The sequence below is a fragment of the Pseudopodoces humilis genome, chromosome 24, assembly GCF_049639895.1.
Source record: "Pseudopodoces humilis isolate 2021_Gansu_Grassland_sample_001 chromosome 24, ASM4963989v1, whole genome shotgun sequence".
NCBI classification, from domain to species: Eukaryota; Metazoa; Chordata; class Aves; order Passeriformes; family Paridae; genus Pseudopodoces; species Pseudopodoces humilis.
In genome coordinates this window covers 3,491,265-3,503,745 of record NC_142223.1, presented here as the reverse complement: position 1 = coordinate 3,503,745, position 12,481 = coordinate 3,491,265, and the positions used below count along the sequence as shown (strand labels likewise).

At 47.5% G+C, this 12,481-nt stretch overlaps 2 protein-coding genes across 7 annotated transcripts in view; both read left to right on the top strand.

The window, feature by feature from the left end:
• The window catches only part of CAMTA1 (calmodulin binding transcription activator 1), a 236,006-nt gene extending 229,717 nt beyond the window's left edge, over positions 1–6,289 (top strand). For all 6 annotated transcript variants that reach the window (XM_088066393.1, XM_005528324.3, XM_088066392.1 and 3 more), the window contains one exon: positions 2,783–6,289. In XM_088066393.1, coding sequence (XP_087922519.1) covers positions 2,783–2,846 — 64 coding nt within the window. In that variant the 3' untranslated portion in view covers positions 2,847–6,289. The remainder of the gene's footprint in view (positions 1–2,782) is intronic.
• A 1,407-nt stretch (positions 6,290–7,696) lies between these two features.
• On the top strand, positions 7,697–12,305 carry VAMP3 (vesicle associated membrane protein 3). The gene is made up of 6 exons (XM_088066705.1): positions 7,697–8,541; positions 9,738–9,819; positions 10,405–10,563; positions 10,898–10,925; positions 11,192–11,243; positions 12,002–12,305. The coding sequence occupies exons 1-6, from the start codon at positions 7,697–7,699 to the stop codon at positions 12,138–12,140; spliced, it is 1,305 nt and encodes a 434-aa protein (XP_087922831.1). The 3' UTR covers positions 12,141–12,305.
• Positions 12,306–12,481: the final 176 nt, after the last annotated feature.

Below are 12,481 nucleotides of genomic sequence, written 5' to 3'. Positions count from 1 at the left end.
CCTGCCTGTGGCAGGGGAGTTGGGGCTAGATGATCTTTAAGTTCCCTTCCAACCCTTAACATTCTGTGACACTGTGATTCTGTGTTTCTGAACAAGACCTGTTTTAGTGCAAATGCTGAGTGCTGCAGCAACTTCTGTTGGCATGTGTGTTCCAGGCAAACAGATGCAATAGTTCTGCACCAGTACAGATACTGCATGCTGTAGGTTGAAGTTTGCAGCAAAGCATGTCTTGCATTCTTCCAGTAAAAGTGCTTTTTTGTTAGTGTAGCCCTTGCATGTGAAGTGCTAAAGTAAGGAATAGCATGTCTCAGTGAAAGAGCCACCAGCTTATTTAATGTGCATGTTCTCAGTGAGAGATCTATAATAACAGGTTAATTTTACATTACAGTACTGAAGTGCAACAGAAAACACTTGGAAGTTGCACTGCAAATCATGCATTAATTGATGGTATCTTAAACACAGCTGGTCTAAGCCTTAAAAATTGTCCTTTGCACAGAGGCACACCACCTTTTCTAGCACAGCACCAGGGATTCTGGCTCTCCTGCTTCTAAATGGTGCACTGCTTATATTAGTTGAAAATTCAAGGGAGAGGCTGCTTTTCTGCTCCAAGAAAATAAAACTAGATATGCTGGAGATGAGTAACTTGTCATTTGTGACTATTCTGGCTTACTGTTCCAGCCCTCCTATGTTTCCTGCAATGAAAAAGGGGATCTGGCTATACCAAGCATGAAGAACCCCAGGGAACTTAGAACTCAGGCTGTCAGCCTGAGTAGAGGCTTGTTGCTGCCTTCTGTGCAGTGCTGAAGCCTCCAGTCTCTTCAAGTGAACAGGCTCTTTTAGACACCAGCTAAAATGCTAAAAGAGCCAAAATCTTCCTGCAGGAGATTTTTCTATAAAGTTGTAGCAGTGTCTAAGCACTGTCCAAGTAGGAGCTGAGAGCCCCTGGTGCTGTTGGCTGTCCCTTCCTCAGCCTGGGGGCCAGAGCACTGCTTGGCACCTGGGAGAGCCTGCTGGGCTGCTCTGCTGGGCTCGCATTTCAGGAATGCCGGGGCCTCTCTCTCCAGCAGCGGCCTTCAGACTCTGAACACAGTGTGTGCATTTGGCCTAGCAGAGCCCTCTGTCTTTCCATACATGATCTTCTCCAAAAGTGGAGTTAGGATAATTAACACAGGTCTAAACTGCATACAGGTTAGTCTGATTTGACCCCTATTGGCCGTATTTCATAAAGAGTGAGAGTGCATTTGAGTGCTAGAGCCTTTGAGTCAGCTAAAACAGAGGTAAAAGCAGCCAGCTCCCTTTTCACTGTGGTTCTGACTAATACTACATGCAGAAAAAATGAATAAATAAAACAGTGAAATGGAGGTGTATAAACAGAGATCAATTTATAGCTTTATTATATCCTTATATTAGCAGGCTGGTGCAAGAGCCAAAAGATCTGTGGGTGTAAGTCTATGCACAGTAGCTGCAAACTGTCACTGCTGCTGCTCAGCTCTCCTGACATGTTTTCTTAATTCTATTTACTTGGGCTTTGTTAAATTCTTTCACTTGTAGCTGGTCGCATTACACAGACTTGCATCCCTGACACAATTTTTTGTACTATACCTTTGTTAGTTGTCCTTTCAAGTTTTTGCAACATCATGTGAGCACTTGAGCCTATACACGCTTAGCTAAATCACCTTTTTTTTTTACTTGTTTTTTCTGTAATCTGCTCCTTTTGAGGGGAACTTCCCCTTGCAGGAGCAGAGGGAAGACATGTGGAGGCAGGTGGCAAAAGGATCTCACTGCAGAGAAACTCCTTGCAAGCAGAGGCAGAGCTAGCCCCAAGCACAGCTGGGCACCTTTGGGGCAGCACAGAAATGCCTCTGGATTTGGTGTGGCTCCTTTGCAGAGAGCCTGCACTGACACAGAACCAGGTTCTCAGCCTAAACAGGTTTCCTACTGCCCCAGCTCTAGTGCAGAGCTTTGTTCCACTCGATGGGATTAAAATTACTCCCTTCTATTCATCCTTTAATTTAATTTTTAACTTTTTCAGCTTTCAGTGATGGTTTAGTTCTTGTGTTGGTGAGTTAGAGGAGGTATTGTTGAGCATGCATTTGAGAAAGTTGAGAACTGGGGCATCAGGCCACATCTAGGAAGAGTGACTTCCACAGTAGGTTCATCTCCCTTGGCACACAGTGTCCTGCACTGCTGGGAAAACACAGGGACATACTGCCAACAGCATAAAACACGCAGGCACAGCAGCTGGAGCACTTGCAAAACAAATTACCTTTCTTCACACCCATTCTGGTTCTTCTGCTTGTACATAAACACTTCATTTTGTGAGGTTCTCTATCAACACCAGGCTTCCTTTCCAAGCTGGACAGACTAATTTTCCCCCACTGTGCTGTCACTGCCACAGCACTGTGTGGAGAAAAGGGGTCAGCACTGAGCAGCCCCTTTGCTGGGACAGTAGGAAGCAGCTGCAGGGTCAGGTGGGGAACAGCAGTCCAGGAAGCCCCAAACAATCAGGCTGACACCAGAACGAAGCCCAGCTGTAGTTGCCAGTACTGGGGAAAAGCAGTAGCTGGAACCAAGTGTGTCTCTCCAAACGTGTTTGGGATCTCCAGTGGCCCATTCTTGCGCTTCCAACTGTTTATGGTGTTTGGGAAGGTGCTACCCTCCTGTCGTGTCTCTGGGAGCTGCCTCTTCTGCACGGGAGGTTGGAGTGATGAATCCTTTTGATTGCTCTGTCTTCAAGAGATTTGTAATAGAAGTGTTACATAGCTCCTCTCCGTTTTTTCAGAGTGAAAGAATTGAAAAAGGCCAAGGAACTTGAAGATACGCAGCAGCATCCCGTAGCAATGTGACATTGCTTTTCAGACTGTTTTCATTTTCTGTTTTTAGCAGAGACATGCAACAACAAAAATACCCACTGCAGTTCTGGAAATACCAGCTGCAGGATTTTAACAGTAATGTTTTGGTCATTGCATTTGCACTTTCATGGACAACTTTTAATTTGTTCAGCAAGACATCTTGGAACTCAATCTTCTGTTGGATCGTGGGGAAAACAAGACACCAGGAGGAAATCGTGAGTTGCTTCATTCTCCGAGAAGGAAGGAAGAAGCGATTAATTATCCTTTTCATATAGGGCTGTATTAAACAACATGTGGAACTGTACAAATATTATACCAAAAATATTGTTCAGAAAAGGTGGGAATGCACAAGCAACACAAGAATGCTGTTCCTGCACCTGTCAGTCATCTCCAAGAAACTGAAGCTTTGAGAGTCTCAGTGGAGGGGCTTAGATCGGTACATCTTTATTGGGTCCATGCATCCTCATTTCCTTCGCACTCCTGTCCTTTGTGTTTTATTTAAACCTCTACAGCACACTTAATGCAACTTTTTAAATCTGCAGGTTTTTAATACATCCCGTGGGAACTTACAGGAAGGGTTTGGTGTATGAGAGACACGGGTATTGCATGAGGAATGGAGAGAGCAGCTTAAGCAAGTTTTACACTTTTTTTTTTGTACTTTTACTAGAACCTGCAAACATATCAACTGTCATGTACTTTCTCTCATATTCAGCACTTTATTTTCTAGCCTTACCTTCATGTACTATTGTTTTAATTAAGTTCTCAAATAATTTGTAAAACATGTAGCTTTTTCTCTTACGTACTTGTCAAACCTCTTGTCATTTTGCAGAGTCACGTACATATGTTGCCTGGACATTTTATGCCACCTAAAGATCAGTGGTGCTGCATTCTGGCCAGTAAATTTCTTATTTTGGCTACTTCATCAAAATCTGGGCAGTTTCTGTATATATAGAAGGTAGAAATGGAAAATGAGAAAAAAATATTTGAAAGGGAATATATTGATTAATTACTAAATATTTTATTCACAAAGGGTCAATAACTTGGCAAGATAAAATTATTATTTGTATAGTTTTGTCTGAATGAACGAGAAGAGTGTGGATGTATTGTTTGTACATATTGTATATATTAAAGAGATATGTGCATGAACTCAAGAAAAAGAAATGAACAAAGCAAAGCATTAGTGGCTATGGTCTGTAAAATGAAACAAAAACTTTATTTCACTATAAGAAACTTTATTTTAAATGTTCTTTAGAAGAACATTTTTGCTAAAGCATGACTAAATGGCAAAAAAGAGCTACTGTATTTAGACTTAGGAAAAAAGGCAGAGCAACATTACTTTAAAAAAAAAAAAAAAAAAAAAAAAGAAAAAAAGGATATGTTTACATTTGATTTTGGCTACCAGGAGTTTGGTTCAGTTGGGTTTAATTTATGTATTCCTTCCTTCTTTTTTTTTTACCCCCGTCTTTTTTTTTTTCTTTTTTCTTTTGCCAATGGTGCCAAGTAATGTGAATGCTAATATTGCTTAAGAAAATTAAGTTACTTTTGCAAAGCAGATAATCATAAGAGTACAAAAACCGTATCTAGCTTAACACCATACACTCACTCCAATAAAGAACACTTAGAATGAACATAAAATGAAAAAAAAATAAATAAATAGTACGAAAGTAGAAAATATGTTTCACATTTTCATATCTCCTGCTGGAACTCAGAAAATGTAATAAAAATTGCACAAAAAATTTTAAAAAATTAAGTAAAAATTAAAAAAAAAGATGCAAACTGATCCTGTAGGGGTGTCATGGTATATTGCTATTTCCACATAGTGAGGAGCCAAAGAAATTAGATTTTTTTAAAATTGAACTACTAATTTAAAACTGTCACAGATTCTCAACAATGGGAACCAGTTCTGATCCTCATTACACAGGAATGTAAGGGAAGAAACTCCTGAAGTCCGTGTCATTACTTGTGGGTCACGTACATGTGTCTGAGATCAGAAACTGCTCCTGTCTGTTTGTCTCACTCGTGGCAGTTTAAAATTTCTGAATGAACTTGTGTAAATTTGAGATTGTTAGTTTTGGAATAGTTGTTCTTGCTTGATCCCGGCCACCAACTGCAATGTTTAAACGCAAGGCTTGTTGTGAAGCCAAAAAATATTCACACATAGGAAGCTTTGAAACTGGTGTCTTTAAAAGAAGAGTAAAAACAAAGATTGTGGCAAAAAAACTGGGGTCAGTGCTCTTGGTGCCTTTTCTATAATTGTACCTGTTTTTAATTACTTCTTTTCACTGCCAGCATTGAATTACAGTAGATGTGCTATAGCTCATTATCAGAATTCTCTTGTACATTTCTGAACTGCTGCTTTATGACCTGATTAAATTTTAAAAAAAGGGAAAAAAGCAAAACAAATGGCCTGGCGCTCGCACTGTGCCTGTGGGCAGCCTCATAGCCTCAATTTACTGTCTGCAATTGGAACCTTAACTGTTAAATTTTACTCTTGCGCCAAAACAGAACAGGAGATGCTGAAGAATCTCCTTTGGAATGAATTGGAAATGCTCTGTATTAGTACTGGAAGAACTCTTGACATTTTGAAACTGAAATATTGCACCCATTAACCAATACGTGACAATATAGAATTGATCTGTTCCTAACAAGAGTAGTGACCTCAGTGGAAATGTTTTAACTCCTTGTCTTTACAGAAAAACGATTCAGTAATATACAGAGCTATTTCAAATTACTCTTCCAGATCCATGGGCCTGGTGGTGTATCTACTAATCTAGATCCTGCTTCAGCCAAACGTTTAAGCCTGTGCTGGCTGTTAAACGTGCAGGCAGTTCTGCAGCACAGCTCCAGGACTCCTGGCATGCTTGAAGCCAGCTCAGCTCCCAAGTGCTTTGTTGTGTCGGGCCGTAACCCTTCAGTGTGTCACTGGGGAGGGAGGAGCACTCCCTCGCAGTGAAGTGATTCTTCGAACCCTCTTCTTGGTTGTGGAACTTAACATTTTCACCTAAGATAAGTCAGTGCAGCTTTCTAGGAAAATTCAAATTCCCAAGTGCCAGGAGCCAGATCTTCTGTCTTCTGATAATAGAATCGCTCCTTTGTGAAACACATTCGACAGCAGTAATACTGTGTGAAAGAAATACAGAATATAACATGAACCCCCTCTCTGGTTGCACGCTTATGGCAGTTCCACACAATAGCTGGTGCCCAATGGGGGGTCCCCAAGACTTGCATGTAAAACTAGTATAGATGTCTTCTCTTTTGTAAGTTTTATTTTTGTAACTGTGCATGTAAAGCATCACTGAATCAATGGATCTGTTGAAGAACTCAGCTGCTGGAACCATGCAAAATGTTTTGAATTGCCCTTAAAATATGGAAAATGTTTTCTGAATGCTTTATATTCTTTCTGCTGTAAATTAAAAAAGAAAATTTCCCCATACAAAGTGTGTGCCTTCTTCTGAACAGGTCTCTTCTTCTGAACACATATCTTCCATCCTACTTTGAGAGCAAAGCAGTCCTTTAGTGACTCTAAGAAACCACCAAAAAAAAAAAAAAAATTCTGATCTACATGACCTGCTTGTAAGAATATTGCACCTCATTTCTTACAGGTTATGGTGTGACAGTCCACAGCCTGGCCGTGAGCAGGTGCAGCCCCCAGAGCTTTGTTTGCAGTTCCTCTTCAGTGGACAGTCACGTCCAGGGTTTTACATGAGAAACCTTATAGAGCTGGTGGCAAAATGCTTAATCCTACAGTTGTACACAAAGCAGAGTGAAATGGCAGAATTCATGAAGGCTGCTGATGCAGAAACCTAAGAGGTCACAATTATACAATTAACTGAGACCCAATCATTATTGCACTAATTAAATATGTAACTTACATGAACTGGTCCTCAAGAACAAAACTTGTACCAGACTACATGGCCAGGCCAGCAGGCAAAACCTGAAACCAGGTTCAATAAATTAATCATCTGGTCTGTCGGAGGCTCTGTTAGTACCATTATGAGTAAGCTCTTCCGAAACCCAGCTCCACAACTGAAGATGAGATTTCATTAAGAGAGTTTCTTCTTGACTGCAGAGAAAGTTTAATTATGTTTCTCTTTTAGAATAAATCAGCATTTAACTCTCCAAATTGCTCTCCCATTTTTCCACTTTTACATGGCTGTTAATTGCTGGGTTCTTCACCGTCGTGGCGGGTTGACCCAGTCCTGAAAGAAGGCGCCTCCTCCCTTATCCCCAGGGGCACGGCGGGAGCGAACTGGAACACCAAACATGAGGGAAAAAAATGCCTGGGGTGAGATAAAGTTTAATAAGGGAAAAAAACAAGAGATAACTCAGAACCCGTGCTGCAAAGGCACCCAGTGCCTCCCAGCAGCGCCTTGCGGAGGCCGATGTTCCCTGGCGGAGCAGCCCCGGGGCTCCCACGGGAGCACCACCAGCAGCATCGAACCCCGGTGTGTGACCGGCCCTGCTCTGCTCGGTACCGTGCGGGCACCGGGGGGCAGCGAGCGCGGGGTCCCGCCGGCCGCCCTGGGGCAGGGCGGGGGACAAGGACAAGGACAAGGACAAGGACACAGCCGGTCCCCCTCGGGCGCTGCACGGAGCGCGCGGACACGAGTGACAACACCACGAAATGCACGCGGCTATGTCTGCGTGTGTGCCCTGTCTGTCTGTCTGTCCGTGCCCATGTCTGTGCCCATGTCTGTGCCCTGTCCGTGCCCGTGCCCGTGCCCGGCCGCTCGCGCCGTTCCGTTGCTGCCGTTACCGTTCCCGTCACCGCCTGGGGCGGGCAGGGCGGGCACAGCGCCCCCCGGCGGCCGGAGCCCCCGACAGCGGCCCGCGGGGGCACGGCCATGGCCCGGCCCCGCACCAGGCCCCGCCCCGGGGCCGGCCCGGCCGCGCTCCCCAGTCCCGGCTCAGCCCCGGCCCTGAGCTCGCCCCGCGCCCCGCCCGGCCCCCCCCCCCAGCGCCCATCCCGCCCCGACTCCCGCCCATCGCCCCCGCACAGAGCCTGCCCCGGGCCCGGTCCGAGCCCACCGCCACCGCCCAGAACCCTCCCCGGGCCCGGCTCGAGCCCATCGCCACCACCCCGAGCCCGGCCCGGGCCTGGCTCCAGCCCATCGCCACCACCCCGAGCCCGGCCCGGGCCCGGCTCCGGCCCATCGCCGCCACCCCGAGCCCGACCCGGGCCCGGCCCGAGCCCATCGCCGCCACCCCGAGCCCGACCCGGGCCCGGCCCGAGCCAATCTCCCCCTCCCCGATTCCGCTCCGGGTCCGCCCCGAGCCAATCTCCCCCGCCTCGACCCCGCTCCGGGTCCGCCCCGAGCCGATTTTCCCCGCCCAGAGCCCGCCCCGGGCCCAGCCTGAGCCGATCTCCCCCGCCCCGAGACCGCCCCGGGCCCGGCCTGAGCCGATCTCCCCCGCCCCGAGACCGCCCCGATCCCCCCTCATCGTCGCCGCCCCGATCCCGCCCCGGGCCGGGCCCGAGCCCATCGCCACCGCCCCGGGCCCGCCCAGGTTCCCGCCCATCGTTGCTGCGCCGATCCCGCTCCGGGCTGGGCCCGAGCCTATCGCCGCCGCCCCGAGCCCGCCCCGGGCCCCGCCTCGTGAATCGTCAGTGCGGGGCGCCGCGCGCAGTTCCCGGTCAAGTCTCCCGGGGGCTGCCGCCGCAGCCCCGTTATCGTCTCGGTGCCAGGATGTGAGTGCGGGGGGAGCTGGGGAGCGGGGCGGGCCCGGCGGTGGCGGGAGCAGGGCCCGGTCCGGCCCCGCGGGCGGGGGCTCCGGGAGGGGCTGCGCGGAGGGGCGGGCGCGGCCGGCGGCAGAGGCGAGGCCCGGGCTGGCCGTGCTTTGGGCCACCCCGGCCGAGCCGCTGCTCGGGCCGGGGCCGGGCGCTGGCCGGGGCCGCGCAGGCCTGGCTGCCCCGCCAGCCCCGGGCGCGACTCAGAGCGGGGCCCGCCCTGCCGGGACAGCGCCTGCTGGGCACCGGGGCGTTGCTGTGTTTGGAACCTCGCAGGAAGCGGTGTCATTTCCGAGGCTGTTCACCTGGGACTGGCACTGAAGCAGCACCAAAGGGTGGCGGCACCGCTAAAACAGTGATACGTTGCTGTACAGGACGGCTCTGAGCCATGCCCTGGCTCCTATGTTGTGCCTGTACGTTACATGGAAGTTAGAAGCTAATGTGCAAATGTGTAAATACAGGAAACAGTCAGACTTGGCTGTTCGGAGTGGCAGGATGCACTAAACAAGCATCCGATGTGAAAGAGGTAAGAACATGGAAAAGGAAATTGAGTGCAGATAGTTCTAGAGATACACATTAAAAACCTGGCCAGGTGGTGAAAAGGTAATGAGGAGCATGTACAGAAGCTCTTGCATCCATTATAAAGATGCAGAGTGTTGTAGCTGGTAAAAAGACCTCTGTTATTAATTCAAAGCAGACCAAAGGTAAATTCTTTTCCAAATACTTTTTCCTTCTGGTGCTTTTTCTTGCTCCATATCAGCCATTTCAAAAGAATAGAGAAGCATCGCTGGAAAATCACATTGAATAAGTATTAAGTTTTTGTAAACTATTGTTGCTTGAAACTTAGTACTTGTGTTCACACAGGAAAGCAAGAGCACCCCTGAGCCCAAACTTCTCACTCTTTGAGCCCTATGGACCATTGTTGAGCCCTGTGTCCCCTGCCTCATTGCAAAGTGTGTGTTAGCAAGCCACTGCTGCCTCTTAGCACAGCAGGCAATTTGTTGACAAGATATTTGGGACACTGCATGACTTGCACCCACTGTCAGCTGTTAAAACACCATTTCTCCAGTAAGAAACTGCCCTGTGTTTACTACAAGGGTACAAGTTCCCAGTTTTCAGAACTGCCAGATGTGTAATGATGCCTTTCTTTACTGCAGGTCAGCCAGTGTCCCTGGAAGCTCAAATATGGCTGCTGGCAGCAATCGCCGGCTTCAGCAAACTCAGCACCAAGTAGATGAGGTAAATGTCTGGTTTGATAGTAGTGTCATCCTCTTCCTGCTGCAAACCTATGCAATTAGAAAGGATATTTTTGCTAAAGCAGTTTTCTCTTTGTTATATGAAGAGAAAGCAGAGAGGAGTTCCCAGTATCTAAGCATTAGCTGCAGTCTTAGTGCTTAAGGATTTGGCATAAGTAAAGATTAAAAACCTTTTTTTACAAAGAACAAGGTTGGTTTTTTTTTTCTCAGCAGTAGCCATGACAGCTGACTACCAAATGTGATTTTTGTGGAGTCCAAAAGCCAGGCTGGCTGGCAAGTATTTCTTGACATGATTTACTATCATGTTTATATTCCTTAACTCCTGAAGCAAGTCAGGAATTATTTCCCAGGTTTGAAGGACTGCCAGCACTACTGACTTTTTAAAGTATCCATTCAGGGCTTCTAGCCACAGGTGGATTCCATAGTTTTCTTTAAGCTTATGGCTGCATGTACTAAAAGGCAATAGCTCCTGCTTCTGAGAAAACAGTGAGTACCTTGTGGTGCTGTCTGTTGGCTGTGATTATGTTCCACTGTGTGGTCACTTACTGTGAGCATTGAACTGCTATAGGTTGTTGACATCATGAGAGTGAATGTGGACAAGGTATTGGAGCGAGATCAGAAGCTGTCAGAGCTGGATGATCGCGCTGATGCCCTGCAAGCAGGGGCTTCCCAGTTTGAAACCAGCGCAGCCAAGCTGAAGAGGAAGTACTGGTGGAAGAACTGCAAGGTAACCTTGGCTTGTGTGCTTGCACACTATCCTAACACTATTGTAACACTATTACAGCTTGTGTCTCAAAAGGCAGAAGTTTAGGCAATGTTATTTAAGTCACAGCATCCAATTTTTAAAGCATGGCAGAGTGGCTGGGTGAAGTAACAACAAGCTGCATTACTGGCCATGCTGCCCTATGCAGGATCTTGTCTGATAATGGCCAGAGGGGAAGCATGTCAGTAATCTGAGGCTTTGAGAAACAAGAGGAAAAGGCTAAAAATGCATAGCTTGAATTAATGTGCAGGAAGTATTAGAAAGTGGATGAAGCTCACTCAGACTCCTGTACTTGTAGCTGTTGCCAAAGGTTGGAATCATCTTTGGTGAGTAACAGAACAGCTTGTGCATTCACTTGGGACGGGCTTTATGTGGGGAAAACCATATTGCTCTGTTTGCCTGCGTGCATGGCCTGCCATCTCTGAGTGCCAGTAGTGGATTGAGTTTGCTGACTGAAGAACCTTTGCTTGCACGTTAGATCTGACAGACAGTGCTGAAAGGCCCTTGCAGGGGCTGTTTTCCTGTGCCCTGAGGGGCACTGGATGCCTTTGCATGGTGTGTAGTAAGTGTTGTATGGCTTTTTTTTTCACAGATGTGGGCAATATTGATAGCGGTTGTTGTCATTATCATCATCATCATTATTGGTAAGTTTGACCAAAATGGGGATTTCTTAGATTTGGAATGGATGGTGTTAATTTGGTGACTGGTACAGTTTAACCAAAGGCAGGATACTCAGATGGAAGTATACCCAACATAAATTTGAAATTGCAATGATGGATTTAACAATTGCATGCAGTGAGTGGCAAATGGTGATAACGTGGGAGCTCCAGTACCGGAATCTCAACCACAAGTGAGGGTGACAAAGGTGAAAGTGAAAATAGCAAGGACTTGGAAACCAGGAACAGACGTGGGTTTTTTTTTACAGCTGCCTGTTGCACAAGTGTAACATGAGATTCCACGCACTGTCCTTGTCTGAGAACTGTTATCTGCCTTGGCTTCCTGCTTTTTTGTGGCAGTTACAAGTGCACTGCCACACCGGGGAGGCTTTGAGTAGAGGTTTGGGTGCTCAGTGAAATGAGAGACTAACTTTGGGTTAGGATAGAGAGCCAGGGAATGTATGGTTCAGTCTTTGTGTAGTCATGTAACTGCCAAGTGTTTAAAGGGAAGACAGAGTTTTTAAGTGTGTGCTGTAACAGTAACAAACACAGCAGTAACCATTGACATCAAAGTCCTGGTGTGCAAGCACAAGGGAAAAATACAACTAAGAAAATCAGCATGGACAAATTCTTAGATATAAGGGATTTAAGAGGGATTTATCTCTGTTATCTTAAATTCTTAAGATGCAGGATTGTTATGGTAAGGAGCGGAAGGCCGTCGTCCAACCTTTTTCTTCTTTTTGTAGTCTGGAGTTCGACTCCATGAGTTACAAGAAGAAACTCAGTTCAACTGAAGGTGCCTTTGAGAATCTTCTTCAGCCTCTCCACTTCAAACCTGATGCCTTCTCAGCCCATTTACTGCTATTTAAAGCAAAACTATTTTGATTACCGAGATGTTAACTAACTTTACTGGTCGCCTTAAGACACTCCCGTCATTAATTACTAACCAGCACAGCTCACCACTCACACGGTGCCTCAATGACCCGGGGCGGGCCACGCCCGGCCCGGCCCCGCCCCTCACCTGACCACGCCCCGGGGCGGGGCCGGCCCCGCACGTGGCGGCGGGGCATGCGCGCGCACGGGGGCCGCGTGCGGTGCCGCGTGAGGGGCGGGGCGGCGCCCCCGCTCGCGCGTGCTCCGCCCCCCGCTCGCGCTCTCCTCCAATAAAGCGGCTCCGACCCCGCCTCCGCCTCCTGCTCTGTCCGCGGGGCGCGCCGCACGTGGCG

Bases quoted from the DNA above. Each gene is read 5' to 3' on its own strand.
- VAMP3 (XM_088066705.1), top strand. From the start codon at position 7,697: ATGGCCCGGCCCCGCACCAGGCCCCGCCCCGGGGCCGGCCCGGCCGCG. The intron at 10,564-10,897 runs GTAACCTTGGCT...CTGTACTTGTAG, and splicing joins ACTGGTGGAAGAACTGCAAG to CTGTTGCCAAAGGTTGGAAT. The intron at 10,926-11,191 runs GTGAGTAACAGA...TTTTTTTCACAG, and splicing joins AAAGGTTGGAATCATCTTTG to ATGTGGGCAATATTGATAGC.